Consider the following 17,282-nt stretch of genomic DNA (forward strand, 5'->3'; position numbering starts at 1 on the left):
GACGAACATCTAGGGTACAGCCCTTATAACTATATCACACCCCCAAACACTCGGGTCCTTCTTTCTTCTACAAACCCTTTCTAGACAGCACATCAATGTATTATTGCAAGGCAGCGGACCCGAGTGTTCTTGAAAACACCAAGACGAAGAAGAGCTACGGGAACCCAGGTAATCCAGGTACTGGGACGAGTTTGCCCTGCAGAGTTATGAACATGGATCCCGTGAACGAGATGAGCGACTTATACAATGGACCCAGACTAGGCTGTCAACATTGTATAAAAATCAACAACGGACTTACATTGTTGTCAAGCCAGCCTCAGAGTAGCAGCAAGCACGGAAGCTGGAGGGGGAGCAGCTGCCCAGCGAAGACCAGAGAGCCAGCAGGAAACGGAAGGTGGCTCTACAAGTCCCAAAGTCAGCTGGTCCAGCAACATACAGGCAGGGGTACGGTACGAACACCAGGAGAAGGGGGACTGTGCGGTTCCACCGTAGTACTGATACTGCAGGGAGCCAAACCACGCTGAGCAGACAACCACTAAAGCAGGCAACCAGAGAAAGCAGGCAGAAGACCAGGGCCGGGATGTGCTGCCGCTGTATGGAAAAGATCCTTGAAGGTAACGGGAGGTATGAGAGGTTTGTAATTGAGGGGAGCTGGGAGCTATTTAGCTAGACACCATCAGCTACCAGGAGCTACTTTTGACTCCCCAGGCCAACTGATGCTGAACAAAAAACTGTGTGAATTTAACTCTGCGCCTTTGGGACGATCTATAAATACATCTTTGGACACATCTATATGTTTGTTTGTTTATTTACAGGGCGGAAGAAAACCCTTGGGTAGCTGGGCGCACAGAATAATGAGAATACTTAGAACTTGGTTACAGGTTGCAGCAATGCAGATATCATAGATTTTGTACAGTAATTACATTATATACATTCTTTACATGTGAGGTAGCGTCTTATATACAATACCTTATGGGCATGAGACATGTCAGAACGAGGGGGGAGGAATATCATCAGGGTCGCAATGCATAGGGTCATAGGTTTCAGGAGTCGTTGCGTTGAAGCCAGGTGCGGGAGTGGTGCCTGAAGCTGTTATAGGGCTTATACCTTCTAAGTTCAACTGGTAGGGCATTCCACTACTGAGCTGCTTGCACAGGGAAGCCATTGCCTCTGTTTTTTTTTTAGTCGGAATCTAGGGGTTTGGAGGCAGAAGGAGTTGGCTGTTCTGGTTGGACGTGCAGCAGTTCTTATTCTATCCCTGAGGTATGGGGGGGGGTAGCACTGTACAGACATTTGAATGTCAGTGTGACAATTTTGAAGGCGATCCTATCACTAATTTTTAGCCAATTGTAGTTTCTCTGCACATTCGAAATATGCGCTCTAGCTGGGAGGTTCAGGGCAGTTCTGAGGGCGTTATTTTGCAGGGTTTAAAGTTTATTGATGATATGTTTATTTGCGCCTGCATAAAGTGCGTTGCAGTAATCCAATTTTAAGAGGATTAGTGTGTTGGCTAGGAAAATGCAGCTGGCTGGTGAGAGGAATGGTCTACATGCTTTAATAAGTTTGCCAGTGTAGGCGGTGGATGAGGCCAGAGAATTTACTTGTTTCCTTAGGGAGAAAGTGGAATCCAAATATAAACCAAGGGTTTTCACCTCTTTGGTGACAGGGATTGTGTTACCATCGATGTTGAAGGAGCTGTAGTTGGGGTCGAGTTTTTTTAGGTTATTGGGTGAGCCTAGAATGAGGATCTCCGTTTTTTCATCGTTCAGGCAGAGGCCATGGGTTGCCATCCATGCCTGAATGAGGGTGTCCATTTTATTTACTAAAGCTGTATCTGTAGTGAAATTGCCCGAAAGGGGGATGAGAATCTGGGCATCGTCTGCATAATTTGTGTAGGTGACATCCAGTCTGTCCATTTTGTCGAATAGAGGTTTAGTAAAGATATTGTACATCATTGGCAAGACACAGGAGCCATCTTGAACTCCACAAGTTATCTGGATAGGGTCTGCAGAATTTAAGGTGGAGAAGACGTGCATGCTTCTGTTATCCAGAAAGGATTGGACCCAGGCTATAGCTTCACTTGAGAAGTGGGAGGCTGACGCTAGGTGTTTGCAGAGTGCTGCGTGGTCCACTAGGTCAAAAGCCGCCGACAGGTCAAGGAGGAGTAGCATAGCTGCGTTTCCTTCATCGTTAAGCTCGTCGATTTGGGCCTTTACATCTATAAGAGCGGTCTCAGTGCCGTGCTGCAGTCTGAAGCCTGATTGACGAGTGCTGAGGAGTTGGTTAGACTCTAGGAATTTTTGGATTTGGAGATAGGCCACTCTGTCAATTATCTTCAGGAGGAAGGGGACAGTGGTGATGGGCCTATAGTTGGTGGGGACAGAGGGGTCTAAGGTTTGTTTTTTTAAGCAGGGGGAGAACCCAGGACTCTTTTAGGCTGCTTGGGACGGTGCTAGATGAGAAGGATGCGTTGATGAGTTTAGTAACAAAGGGGGCTAGGTCTCTGGCTGCATCCTTAATTATTTGGGCTGGGCAGTGATCGCCTTTGCAGTTGGACGGTTTTAGTGAGGCAATGATTTTTTCAGTTTCCTGAGTGGAGACTTTAGAGAATTTGAAGGGTGTTAGGTTAGGTTTGAGCGAGGGCGTGCTGGGAGATTCGCTAAGAGGGAGCAAGGCTTTTTTTATGGCAATTTTTGACTGTAATGGTTTAACTTTATTTACAATGGCATTTTGGATATTAGTACACCATTGCTATGGGTACGTTGTCGGGTGGTGGTATGGGAGATTTGAGCTCTCGCAAGATTGCAAATAGTTCCTTTGTATTGGAACATGCTTTAGAGATCCAGTCATTATAGATTTCTTTTTTAGATTGGATAATGGCCTTCTTGTAGTTCGTGCGCATAGTTTAAGTTTATTTTCAACTGTAGGGGAGCGTTGCCATGTGGTTTCAAGCTTCCTTTTTTCCAGTCTCAATTCTTTTAGATGGGGGGGTGAACCAAGTATTGAGGTGGGATAGTTGTTTACTTTTACGTTTTTTCAGTGGGGCAACAGTGTCCATGGCTGTGGCCATGGTGTCGTTATATATTTTAACCATTGTGTCTGGGTCAGAGTCGGATGGCAAGGCGTTGATAGTAGGGAGGAGCAAGGGTAGGTTATTGTCTAGTGCAATGTTTTTTCTGGATCTAGTAGGTACAGATGGTGCCATTATTTTTTCAATTCTGGGCATCATGTTAAGTGTTAAGTTGAAGTTGATGAGGGAGTGGTCGGTCCAAGGCTGGGGTGCGATTTTGGTGATGATAGTAGGGCAATTGAGGGTGGCTACCCAATCTAGTATTCTCTCATTGTTGTGGGTGGGGGGGGGGAGGACTTTTTGGGAGAGGCCATGCCCTTCAATCATGGTAGCAATAGTTTGCGCTTGTTGGTCATTGGGGTCGTTAAGACCTAGGTTAAGGTCGCCAAAGATCATTATCTGGGAAGACTTTATGTTCCCCGCTAAGAGGCTGGATAATTCCTCTTCGAATAGGCCTAAAGGCCCTGGTGGCCTGTAAATGAGATAGATAGTTAGTGTTTGGCATGGGGATATTGGTATTTTGGCGGCCAGGAGTTCACAGGATTTTAAGGTGGACAGTGTTGTTAGCCTTACATTCAGGTTGGGTTTGGCAATGATGGCTAAGCCACCACCTCTGGTGGTTAGAGCGGTCTAGTCTTAGTAGTTGGTACTCCTTAGGTATTGCTAGGGAGAGGGCTGGGCCTGCTGCGTCATGTAGCCAAGTTTCTGTGACTGCTAGGAGGTCAAGGTTATCTAAGGCAAGGTGGTCAGCTATTTCAGTGGCGTGGGCCACGACTGATCTAGCATTGATCAGTGCTCCTGTTATGGAGGTCGTTTTAGGTTGGTAGTTGGTTTTAGAGGTAGCCGGAGTGGGTTCTTTCATTGGTGTGCTAGCAGGTAGTTGGTTGAGTTGCATAGAGCTTTTAGTTTGGTTTTTGGGGATGGTGCGGCAGTTCAGGTAGGTGTTGCTGCGTAGCTGCGGTTCGTAGAGGGTGGAGAGCCTAGCGCGAAGCCTAGAGTTTCTGTGGAGAGTAGGGCAGGGTGCATGTTTAACTTGGTCCATAGTTGCCAGTAAAAAGTGCAGTAGCAGCAATGGGGCGTATGTTAATAGGGTTGTGCTAATATGCATTCTGTTAGCGTAGAGTATTTGTGTTATACAAGTGTCATGTAGGTGGTTGGGCTGAGGGCGCAGGATCCCACACTGGCACAGGAGGCAGTCACTCGAAAAGGACACAGTGGGCTAGGAGAGGCAGAGGTGACTATTCAGCGGTTCAAGTTTGTTGCTAAGGCTAGGCAATAGTCAGAGTTGTGTGCTTTGGTCACAGATCATAGTAGGCACTACAGTGTGCTAAATGCGCATACATTCACAGTGCATGTTGGTCCATATGACATTAATTAAAGCATAAGCGGTCATAAATAACGGATACAATTAAATATTTCCATTTTATGAGGAAATTAGATTTGCAGAACACTATGTTCTGGCTCCTCGTTCCCCAGAGGTATCTATCTCCTGGTCACGGGTTAAATGCTTGAAGCCCAAGAGCTGCTTTTAGCTCGTGCTCATCTAATCTGAATTTTGAGCCCTGTAGGAGCATGCCGGCAGCAACACAGGGAATGTAGCAAGGAGCACACCACAAGGGTCGCTGGGCTGCGAAGAAGACAAAGATGGTATTGGCACTCTGGGAAACTGAGAATGGAGTAAGAGGAAATATTCCTCATTGGAGTGGTCAAGTAAATCCCACTAATCACCGGGGAAGAGTTGGAAAGACTCAGAAGCTGCATTACGAGCCATCTTACGCATGACAGTGCCTGACAAGAGTGCAACAAGGCGGATGAGTGAAAGAAGAGAATCAAGGGTCACTGACCCAACACAAAATAATGCTCATTGTGAAAAGTCCTTTTCCTCTTGACAGTACTACGCAGTTTCAAAGAATTATTAAAACACACACGTAGATTTGGATTACCATGCAATTTACCAATCACAAATGTAATAAAAGTGGTAGAAGGCGCCCTACTGTTGAGGTCACAGAGGGTAATATTTTGTTTGCTACATTAGTTCTATTTAGTGGTCCAAATTGCAGAAACTTTAAGAGATGGGCAATACTCTAGGAAAAAAGAAAATTGCATAATCAATTCACTAACACCAACAACATAACTATTTGTACGGAAGCGTCCACCGCCATTGGGAAATGACAAAGAATTATGTAGTTTATCTAGACAGTATCAAAAAGGTAGTTATGCAAAAATAAATATCTTAACTATAGGTTTTATTGTGTTGGGAGCATTTTAAATGCATCACAAATTAATGTTAAACAGTTAGAGTGTTGTTATTGCAACTGACAGGAATATTTACATGATACAACTTATGGTGGTTAAGTACTGGAAAGTAAGCCACCTGTATCACACAAAGGGTTTGAAAAAAAGTTTAAGAAATACAATAAAGAACTCCAAAATTGTACGCTTTTTGCCCTCAATCATCACATTTTTGGTGGAGCATCAAGGCAAGCAAAAGTGTTTGATTCCCATGCTCAAACATGTGGACAATTATTTGGATGATTTTAAATTGCTCATTCTTCTTCTCACACACCCCTTGACACTGCTAAAAAGAATATAAAATAGATCTCAAGTAATCCTGCCTTGGAGCACCTCCAAGACTTAGTAATGAATCCACCATTGACGAAACACTAGAAATATCGGTCGCACAAGTCAAACAAGTCAAACTGGTGCTACAGAGGCTTTCCATAGTCTTGTGTTGAAATACAGTATCAAAAGAATCGATTTGATCATGAATCTGTGGAGCAGAGAAACTATTAGCGCTGGCACACAATTACAATGTTAACAGGAAACTGACAACAGTGACATCATAGTACAGAGGATCTGCTCTGAACAAAAATTATAAAGTTGGTGTATGAGAGCGATGACCAGATGGATTATCTGAACTGCTTATGAACCAATGTCAAATAAATACTTGGAAGCCATGCTACAGGCTAGTGTTTGCAGTGCTCCAGATGTGGGAGTTCTTTACTCCTTATTTTTTAAAGTTGGGAGTAAAATTATTTTTTAGAGTGTTAAGTCCAAATCCCAATGGGAGTATGTTCTAAGCTAATAAAAATATCTTTTAACTGGAAAACGGAAATGTTTTGGTAATATGCGTTTCTTTGCACCTAGTTATTTCGATACATTAAAAGATACAGGTTTATTTCTTCTGTTCAGGCAGTAATAATAGTAGTTTCTTCCTGTGGCACTACGTGCAGTATGGATCCAAACACATCCCTGGGCCGGTGTGGGTGAAAGAGGGAACAGGTGATTTTTTTGTTGGGAGAATTTTTACTCCCCATTTTTATTTTTTGCTAGTATGTAGGGAGTGAAAGTGCCTGATGTACCCCTTATCTGTAGGGCTGAGTGTTTGTCGATTGTGCGGTTGTAATTTGAAAACATTGAAGTCTAAAACATCTACTGTACAATTACACATTGAATTGGTTCCAAGACCAATTTGGTTTTGCAGGGTAGGAACATGCGCACTTTCTTTGTGACAAAATAACCTACTTAAGATGAATAAAGACGACTGCCTCAGTTCTAAATAAAGCATTGCCCTATGTTCTTAATGTCTATAGTTTTCCGTTCTTATATTTTTAAAAATCATTGTTATTCTGTATTAATAGGTATGTAACTGGTGAATTTTGTGTTCCAGTACTCCACGTAATTTAGACAGATAAAAAATAAAGAGCCATAATTGAACGTTATTTTGCTGACAACATAATGGGCTTTCCCCTACGTTTAAGATAACTCTTGAAAAGGTCAATAGTTTGAATTATATTCATCTCTCATCTCAGAACAGGTTATCATGCTATGTTCTTCCTGGAGAGGAGCGCCTGGTACCTTTTTTGAAACATTTTCAAGGAACTTGGGGTTGGTCACCCTGAGTTACCTGGGGGCAACCAGACGTGGACTCCCTGCTCACTGTGCTCAGAGAGGCACAGCTTCACCTCAATGATGAGGCCCCACAAGGCTGAAACACGTGTATGGGGTTGCTGTCGGTACTCTTGTTCAGAGAGGAATTGCCATAGCATTTCGGTGCTGGACTGCCCATGTGGGCAGGACAAAGACTGATAAGCAAATGGATATTTCCCATCTGTGAAAGGTACAGTGAGCAAAAAGCGTGTGCTGCAAACTCTCATCTCAGAACAGGTTATAATGCTATGTTCTTCCTGGAGAGGAGCGCCTGCTACCTTTTTTTGATGAATGATATACATGTTTATAATAATATCCCAGCAACTCAATCCACATAGACAAGGCGATAAAGAGAAAATCAGATCTGCGAACATATCCACAGCAGCTCAGTCTTGCATATGAATGAAGCCATTGCATGCATTTTCAGAAATCAGATACCCACTACTAATATGAAAAGCTCAATATGAAGTTGGCAACTACTTCTTGCCGCTAACAATGGAAGCAGATTATCGAAATTTGAAGGCTGATTATCGGTTATCAGCCTTCAAATTTCAGAATAAAATGGTAAAATGCTAAGAATGTACAGTTTATTCTGTAATGCAAAAGTGAGTGAGGTATAAAAACAAAAAAAACTTATAGCAAAAAAATAAAATTATATATATATATATATACACACACACACACACATACATACATACATACATAGACACACATACATACATACACGCACGGCCCTGGAATGCAACTCAGACTATTAATAAAATTAAGATGCGCCCTAAATTTAACATTGTTACGGTGAATCACTTCTCCCTCGAGGCCTCAACCCCTACCACTAATAATTCACTAGCCACAGCCATCCCAACGAGAAACAAGAAAAACATTACAGCTGAAAAACTCACCCCCTCATTCTCCCGACCCTAAATTCACTATCAGCTATCTCCAAACCCCACTCCCTTGTAGATGGCTACAACAAAATCATGAGATCAGCACTAAACTCCATCGCACTGCTAAAACTTAGAAAGGGCAAACCTAAAAAACACCTGAACACATGGTTCTCCCACTATCTGAAATCTCCCAGACTCGAGAAATGCAAAAGCGAACAGGCTTGGAGACAATCACCCTCGGATAACAATAAGCTGAAGTTCAATAAAATAACTGCACTCTACAAAAAAGAAATCTTAAATCGCCAAACAAGAGTCCTACAACTTGAGAATATCACAAGCTAACTCTAGCATAAAAGAACTGTTCACTATCATTAAAGAGCTGGAAACACCCATTCCAGTCCTTGACACATGTGTGAAAGACAAACAACGGTGCACCAGTGTCCAAAGTTCCCTCTCCAATAAAGTCGCAGGCCTACAAGTTAGAATCAATAATAAGAAAGAATCTCTCGCCTGCACAGGCCACCTCTTCCACCCCATAGCTCCACACCTAAACTCCCCCCCCCCCCCTTCGCTTCAGCTTCTCCATGTTTCCACGTTAGAGGTGGAAAAAATCATTCTTAGCTTCAAACCCTCAAACTGCCAGGGTGACCCCTGCCCTTCACAAATCATCAAAGATGCGGCCAGAGACCTCTCAGCCTTCATTACCAAGCTCATCAATGCCTCTTTCTCCACAGGGACCATCCCCAGCAGTCTCAAAGAGTCATGGGTCCTCCCCTTACTCAAAAAACCCTCTTTAGACCCATCAATACCCACGAACTATAGACACATCACAACCGTCCCCTTCATGCTTAAAATATTAGAAAAGGCAGCCTATCTGCAAATACAACAATACCTAGAAAAAAAACCATCTCCTGGGAATCCGTCAGTCGGGCTTTAGACCCCAACCCGGGAGACTGCACTCATCAATCTTAAAGCTCAAATTGATACCCTTAGAGGCAACGAGAAAACTGCTCTACTACTACTTGACCTCTCAGCAGCATTTGATTTAGACCACAAAATTCTCTGTAACCACCTAGACTCGGCAGCCCACTTCTCGCAAGAGGCTATGGGCTGGATTGATTCTTTCCTCAACAACAGGTCTATGTGGGTCTTCTCTACCTCAGCCTCCGCTGATCCTATCCCCTTCACCTGCGGGGTTCCCCAGGGATCATGCGTCTCCCCTACTTTGTACAACATGTTTGCAAAGCCCCTGTTCGATGATCTTGATGGTCTGGTTATCACCTACACTAACTATACCGATGACACCCAGATCCTCATCCCGCTGACGGGAGATTACGACAAGGATTCGGCCTTGGTGAACAAGGTGTACATCATCATCCAGGCATGGATGACCTCCCATACTGTATGCCTGAATGATGACAAGACAGAGCTTATCATCCTTGGTTCCACTCCTAACTTAAATAAACTGAATTACAATTACTCCAGCTTTAGTATAGATGGCAATCCCATTAATGTAGCCAAAGAAGTCAAAACAGTAGGGTTTTATCTAGACACCACCCTATCCTTCCGCAAACAGGTTAGCTCCATGGCCTCCTCTACAGCAGCTAAACCTTTCCTTTCGACCCAGAGCGGCACTACCTTAGCCAGGGCCCTAATCCTATCAAAACTGGATTATTTTTACGCCCTATATGTAGGAGCCAATAAATGAGTTACAAACAAAATCCAGATTTTGCAAAACAATGCTCTCAGAGCAGCTCTGAGTATCTCCAAAAAAGAACACATCTCCAACATTAGGAGAGCCCACAACTGGCTCACCACCACCAACAAAATCATGCTCAAGGTAGGCTCTCTGACGCGCAAATGCCTCAATAATGCAGCCCCTCGCTACCTTGTAGACAGAGTCAAGAGATACACCCCCAACCGATCTACCAGAACTGCCAACGCTAACTTACTTACAGTCCCCAGATTCAAACAAACCAAAACTGGTGGCAATAGCTTCCAGGTGAAAGCAGCTCAACATTGGAATTCCCTGTCACTCACCCTAAGGACAGGAGAATTCTACGCTTGTGCGGAGTCGTTGGCAGTTGGAAGGAGAGGAGAGACGTAGTGAGAGCGGCCGAGGACACGGCTGTTCAGGTTGAAGAGAATAAAGTTGTTTCCAACTTACCTGGCTCTTGCCCGTCATTACACTGGCGACGAGCTTCAACCGGATACCCACGCGCCTGACGAAGCTGTGTGTCCTGTTGTTGTCCTTCAGCCCAGCAGCCTGATCGCTCTCTCCGCAGCAAACGGTCCTCTGTGCCTGAAACTGGGGTCTTCCGTGCCGCGCTCCCGGACGTGGTCGAGCGCGGTCCACAACGGCCACCACTGTTGTTGCTGCCTGCAGACGGTCCTCTGTGCCCGATACTGGTGCCTTCCGTGCCGCGCTCCCGGACGTGGTCGAGCGCGGTCCATTCCAGACACCAGTTGCATCGCTCCCGAGTTTAATTGAGCGTGGCGTTGACAGCCTCCAGCTTTCCTCGCAGGTGAGGCCGCGCACGCCTTGGAGGGGATCCAGCCCGGGTGGGTGTCCTCTCCTCGCCGCTTCTCCTGGCGGTTTGCCAGTGTGACTGAGCCACGTCAGGGATTTTAACGTCCCGTCTCCAGAGGAGGAGGAAACGGCCCCTGTGGCTGTAAAGGGGCGGATTTGTCTGGAAAGGGGCGGATTGGCTGCAAAGGGGCGGATTTGTCCTTTCTTTGTCCACAGTTAACCCCTATGGTCCCAGGGGTGTCTACAGAACCATCTACACTAACTCTCCACGTTTATCAGCAGAAGAGTTTTTGTTTTTCTTCCTCTTACTACATCTGCTGAAAGTGCCATTAACCCAGTTCAAGTGTCCTTGGGCCCGCATCTATACTGCCGACTGCGTGTTTTGTGAGGTTTCTCCAGTTCCGCGTTGCAAGTTTGTTTCTACAGCATTGTTTAGTAATGCAGCATAGCAATGCCCGTCCTCCCCCCGCTTTTTTACCCAACCCGGGTGAGCCTCCCATTGTATGGGAGCTTTGGGTGGATAGTTTCAAAGTGTACCTTAGAGCCTCAGGGGGTTCCAGGTTATCTGACGACGATAAGGAGGCGGCCCTACTTAACTGTCTTGGCACGGAGGGTCTAAGGATCTTTAGGCATCTTCCAGAAAACAACATATTGGCGTTGCCCACTGGCGATGGTGAAGGGGAGGGGGGCCAAGCGGTAGTGTTGGCTTATGAAACTGCTCTCAAGAAGTTGGAGGTTCGTTTCGGAAAGAGAGCCAACATAGTGTTGGAGAGGTATCACTTTTTCTCGAGAGCGCAAGGACCTGGTGAAAGTATTGACTCCTACGTGACGGCTTTGCGCACCCTTATTTCGACCTGCAAGTTCACGGGCCTTATGGAGGAGTACATTTGTGACCAGATCATGATGAGGACAAGCGATTCCAAGGTTAGGGAGAGGTTATGGACGGAAAAGGACCCTCCTTTGGATAAAGTGATTGAGATAGCCCGCGCCCTGGAAGAGTCCAGGAAGAGTGTCAAAGAAATGACTGAAAAAGTGGATCTGGTACACATGGTTCAGCCACGCAAGGCAGAGGATAACCGTGCCAGGGACAAGGACCAAAGAGGAACGTTTAGTGCCAAAGACCTTTGCAAGAAGTGTGGCTGGCGAGGACATGTTGCAGGGTCCAAGGAGTGTCCTGCTTCTGCGGTTGTGTGCAGGAAGTGCAAGGGGAGGGGGCATTACGCCCGCATGTGCAGGGGTGGTCCGCAGAGGGAGAGTGTGCGCATGGTGGACCCCGATGGGGCCGATGAGGATGTAACGGTGGTTGGGTACGTCAGTCCTTCGCAGGTACCGGGTATGCGCGCCAAGGAGGGGGCGTTATTGAGTGTGGGACCCACTAAGAAGAGCGCATGGGCTACCCTTAATGTGAATGGGGTTCCCCTTAGCGTATTAGTTGACACTGGCTCTCCTTATACTATGGTCTCTCCCGAGTTGTACAAGGCTAAGTTTCAGAAAAAGGTGTCCGATTTGATTCCACCTGACATTAAACCTTGTGCTTATGGGCGTGTCCCCATTAAAGTGTTTGGTTATGACTGGGTTGACAGAGTTCCACGGGCGAAGGACTAGAGGTAAACTTTATGTGGCACACAAGGGTGATCCGGTTATTGGTTGGGATGAACAGGCAGCTCTTGATATCGAGGTTCGCCCGGGTAAGGCGGTCCCAGTTTTGTGTGTGAGCAAGGAAGGTGGGGATGAGTGGAAGGATGCTAGCCCATTGACAGCCGATGTGCTCCAGGTCAAATTTCCCGCGGTGTTCTCCTCTACCTTGGGAAAGTTGCGTGGTTTTTCCCACAAAATAGTTTTGAAGAGGGGTGCTATCCCGGTGGTGCATAAGGTCAGGCGGGTGCCCATTGTCGCACGGGATCCACTCAAGGCAGAACTGGACAAACTATTGGAGGCTGGTGTGATTGAAGAGGTGGAATCCTCAGAGTGGCTGGCTCCTATTGTATTGGCACGCAAATCTGATGGAGGCATGAGGATGTGTGTCGATCTCAGGGATTTGAATTACAGTATCTGGATTGACAGACATCCCTTGCCTAACATCAACGAAATGCTCTCTCTGGTGGGCGGAGCGTCTCATTTTTCCACCCTTGATCTATCCTCTGCCTACCACCAAGTGGACCTTCATGTTGAATCGCGGCCCCTCACCTCATTCATCACCCCGTTTGGGGCTTTTCGTTTCTGGCGAATGCCTTTTGGTTTAGCATCCGCCACTGCTGTTTTCCAGCGAGTGATGCAGAAGTTGTTCTCCAGTGTGGGAGGCGTAGAGTATTTTCAGGACGATATTTTGGTGTGGGGCAGGTCGCATAGGGAGCATGATGAGAGGCTTTTGCAAGTTCTTGGCATATTGGAAAAGAGTGGTTTGACAGTCAAATTGAGTAAATGTAAGATTGGAGTGGGGAGTGCCACTTATCTTGGACACACCTTAGATGCTAAGGGGATACATCCTAAGGCTGATTTGGTGAAGATGTTGTGTGAGGTGTCACCACCTGCCAGCAAGGACCAGCAAGGACCAGCGGAGGTCATTCTTAGGGTTGGCCGAATATTACAGCAGGTTCATTCCCACATACTCTGACAAGACTGTGGCCATGAGAGCGTTACTCAAAAAGGATGTTCGTTTTGACTGGTCCGAGTTGTGCCAGCGCGAGTTTGAATATTTGAAGGCTCTAGTCGATCAAGCTCCTTCTTTGGTTTCCTTTTGTCCCTCTAGGAGGACGGTTTTGACCGTAGATGCGAGTGAATACGGTGTGGGTGCTGTACTTGAGCAGTGGCTTGAGGGGGCCTTCCGCCCTGTTGCCTTTGCTTCCAGGGTACTCAGTGAGACAGAGCGCAGATACGCCGTGATAGAGAGGGAGGCCCTGGCTGCGGTCTGGGCATCGAAGCACTTTAGGACGTTTTTATGGGGTGTGGAATACACTTTGCGCACCGATCACAAACCGTTAGTGCACGTTTTAACAACTAAAGGATTGGCCCAAGCATCCTCCAGAGTGATGCGTTGGATGGCTGACATGGGGGGGGAGTACAATTGTAAGGTCGAGTATGTGCCTGGTGATAAAAATGCAGTGGCAGACTGTCTCTCTCGTTTTCCACGCCAAGATTCATATGCTGGGGATCCGGTACAGAATGTAGCAGGGGAGGATGCAAGTGGTGGCCAAAGTGTTTCCTGCAATCAGTGAACAGGAGTGGGATATTGAGTGTGGTCGGGATCCCGTTTTGAACAGTATTAAGTCAGCTCTTGCGACTGGTGCGGGCAAGGAAGATTTGAGTAAGTCATTTGGTCAAGTGTGGTCAGAGTTGTCGGAAGGTCCATGGGGCATCGCTAGAGGTTCTAGGTTAGTTCCACCAGAGTCTCTAAAGGGTAGGCTTGTGGAGTTAGCGCATGAGGGTCACATCGGGAGATCTATGACGAAAAGGAGACTCCGAGAAGGGTATTGGTGGCCCAAGATGGATGAAGAAGTTGAAAGGGTTGTTAAGGACTGCGCAGCCTGTTCCGTCAGTGATAAAAGTAAGTCGACCCTAGCGCAGCCAATTCACCCCGTGGAGGTGCCCCAAGATGTGTGGTCCAAGGTGGCGGTGGATATCATGGGGCCCATAGACGCCTTGGGAGGTGGGTTGAGATTTTTTGTGGTATTAATTGACTACACCTCCAGGTGGGTGGAGGCCACATCTTTGTCTTCCGCAACTACGGAAAAGGTAATTGAGTTTTTGGCATCAGTGTTTGACAAGGAGGGTGTACCTGCAGACGTTGTCACCGACATTGGTCCTCAGTTTGTATCAAGTGCCATGCAAGAATTTTTCTCTAAGTTAGGGATTCGTCAACACAAGGTGGCTTTGTACAACCCAGAGGCCAATGGGTTAGTGGAGCGCATGAATCGGTTTGTGAAAGGAGCGGTTCAGTTGGCGATCGCTAATGGCTTGCCGTGGAGTAGTGTGGTGTCAGAAGCACTCAAGGCATATAGGCTTACCCCTTCGTTCCTTACGGGTGTGTCTCCGTTTGAGCTAATGAGGGGAAGGAAGCCTGGGTCCAAGCTGAGGGTCGCTGCCTTGGGGGGTGGTGTTCAAACTCGTGTGAACATGCAAGAAGTTCTCGATAGAGTTCACGCCAAGCAGGATGTGTTTTGGCAAAGTCAACTTAAACGGAGGAGGCACTTGTGCATGAAAGTGACCATGTAGTGGTGAAGAATCCCAGGTTCGTGGCCAAGGGTTTGAGCAAGTTCATGCAGCCATGTATGGTGACCAAGGTTGGTCGTGGCTATGTAAAGTTACAGGACGGAACCAGATGGAGTTTGAGACGTGTGGTTCCAGTGGAAAGTCCTGGTGGCATCTGGCTGGAAGAAGATACTCTCTACGCGGGGGGGCAGGATAGGAGTTTTGATGGAAATTGGACAGCTGCTCCTTGTGATGAATCGTGTGGTTCCGCAAATGACAGTAGTGGTGATGGTACGGTTGCAGGTGGCAAGGGAACGGTTAGGTCTGGTGATGATGCGACTGATTGTATTGCGTCCGTTCCGGGGTCCACGGGGCCAATGGTATGGTGGTAGTGCCAGCACCTATGGGTGCAGGAGTCGGTGAGAGTATGAGGGTCTCTTCCCCGGAATGTGAGGGTGTTGCGCCTCTGGGTGGGGGAGTTGATGAAGTTTTCCAAAGTAGTCCGCAGGATTCTGTGCTGGTTCCAAGGGAAGTGAGTTCTACTATGCATAATTCTTCTGGGGAGACTAGCAATGACACAAATATCTGCCCAAGGAGAGTGAAGAAAGTGCCAGCTAAGTATAAGGACTTTGTCCTAGAGTTTGCCGATGATTGAGGATTTTATTTATGTCATTCTTTAGGAAAATCCTTTTCTCCTTCCTACTAAGCAATATTTTTTTGTGTTTCTTTTGTTTTCTCTCCAGTTCCTTCACGTGGTGTTTGGGGGATGTTTGCGCTTTCTTGTGTGTGAGTGAGTGAGTGAGTGAGTGAGTGAGAATTGTTGTAATGGCTTTTCCGGTTGTGCTCTTCACGAGCGTGGAATTCTCAGGAGAATTCTACGCTCGTGCGGAGTCGTTGGCAGTTGGAAGGAGAGGAGAGACGTAGTGAGAGCGGCCGAGGACACGGCTGTTCAGGTTGAAGAGAATAAAGTTGTTTCCAACTTACCTGGCTCTTGCCCGTCATTACAGAATTCCCTGTCACTCACCCTAAGGACACCTCAAACCTACCCTCACTTCAGGCGCAACTACATTCAGTGGATAAAGGAAAATGACTGCTAACATCACCCATGCTTGCCCTCCTTATGTACATTTTGTAAATTGCTTTCTATTGTTTTGTACTTGTACCTGCACTGACCCATGTACCCACCTGTAAATTACTGTACAGCACTGTAACCAAGCTCAGAATAACCTTGTTGCTCCTGCACCCTGATACCCTTGGGTCTGGCGCGTATTACAAATGAATAAAACAAACAAACAAAACTATTCCGCCATTTTAGCTTAGTCAGCCAGTGATAATTTTAAGTCCACAATATGCAAATCATACAATTTTTTGATTATCATTACCCCACTGCATACAGCACCAGATTACATAAAGAGCCTTTTTTCAGACCCCACTACAGGACATTGATATACAAAAGAACAGCAATCCCTGTGTATGCGTAAAAGCAGCAACAGGTTTCATATCCTTAACTGCTAATATGGATAACAAATTACAGTACCTTCTCCGCTCCGCATCCTGAGGGTCAGTCCCGGGGAGACTGATCGTGATAGACGAAGGGGCACCCACATCATACCGTTTTACTGTTTTCCGACAGATGCGCACTTTCACCAGGACACTGTGCACCAGGTTGGCGACCAGTCCCACTACAGGCTGTAGGATTTCTGGGAAGAATGTGGCAAAAGCAAAGTGATCGGACATGTCACCACGACCCCGGCTGTGCCTTTGGTAGAAACGCAGATACACCCAGCTGGAGAGGACACCGAAGCCATATGATGCAAGCAGTTGGCTCTCTATCAGGACGATGAGACGGAGGATGGCCAAGATCAGCAAGAGCAGCATGGGCACCACTTTCATGCGAACTTGTGGGACCTTAACCACAATGCTATCACCCATGGTCTGCTTGAGGGCAACCATGACGCCAGCCAGAAAGCCCAAAACGCCATGGATGTGGATGTGAAACAGATATGCCAAATTGAACGTGGCCACGTAGGTGAGAAGGTATGAAAAAGCCCCCAATATGCCGACTGAAATGTTGACCACTGCAAAGAAGATTAACAGTTCCAGAGCTCCCCACAGTGGCTCCAGCAGTCGACCGGCTACCACCACTGTGGCCAAGCTGATGCTGACATCCCAGATGTGCTTCTCCACAACGCCATGCGTGACAAGCGTCCAGATCCAAAAGTTGGGTGGGAAAAGTAAACCAGGAGTCACTCCTAGTGCCGATATAGTGTCTGCCCCAAAGCTGAGCAAGTACAAGAGGACAATAGTGGCGCAAATGGATTTCACCACCACGCTGGTGCTGGCCAGCACAGCCAGGAAGTGCTGTTGGGCGACTGGAAGATAGCGTTTCATTATTTTACAAAACGAGCAAAGGACAAACAAACGTAAACGAATAGCATTCACCACAAATTGACTTCTCAGCTACAGTTGGGTCATTCATAGAACGAAATGCCACGCCCTGAGAAAAATGCAGTTGAAGTTCCAACTTCTCTTGGTATTTCGGGTACCAAAAAGGTGCTGTCTAGTTCCCATTCGGGGAACTAGTGTCAACCAAAAAGGTAGTGTCTAGTTCCCCTCCGAGAAACGGACCTCAGCGACGCTTCGTCCCCGCTTCGTCACGTGGGTTGCACGTTCGGGCGTG

The 17,282-nt window shown here is 46.7% G+C and overlaps 1 protein-coding gene across 1 annotated transcript in view; it reads right to left on the reverse strand.

Moving 5' to 3' along the window:
• Positions 1–17,221, reverse strand: part of TMEM115 (transmembrane protein 115) — an 81,042-nt gene extending 63,821 nt beyond the window's left edge. The window contains exon 1 of the mRNA XM_069644056.1: positions 16,140–17,221. Within this exon, the coding sequence (XP_069500157.1) occupies positions 16,140–16,993 (854 nt within the window). The 5' untranslated portion in view covers positions 16,994–17,221. The remainder of the gene's footprint in view (positions 1–16,139) is intronic.
• Between the last annotated feature and the right edge of the window lie 61 nt (positions 17,222–17,282).

The sequence above is a fragment of the Ambystoma mexicanum genome, chromosome 2p, assembly GCF_040938575.1.
Source record: "Ambystoma mexicanum isolate Mex_15411 chromosome 2p, UKY_AmexF1_1, whole genome shotgun sequence".
NCBI lineage: Eukaryota > Metazoa > Chordata > Amphibia > Caudata > Ambystomatidae > Ambystoma > Ambystoma mexicanum.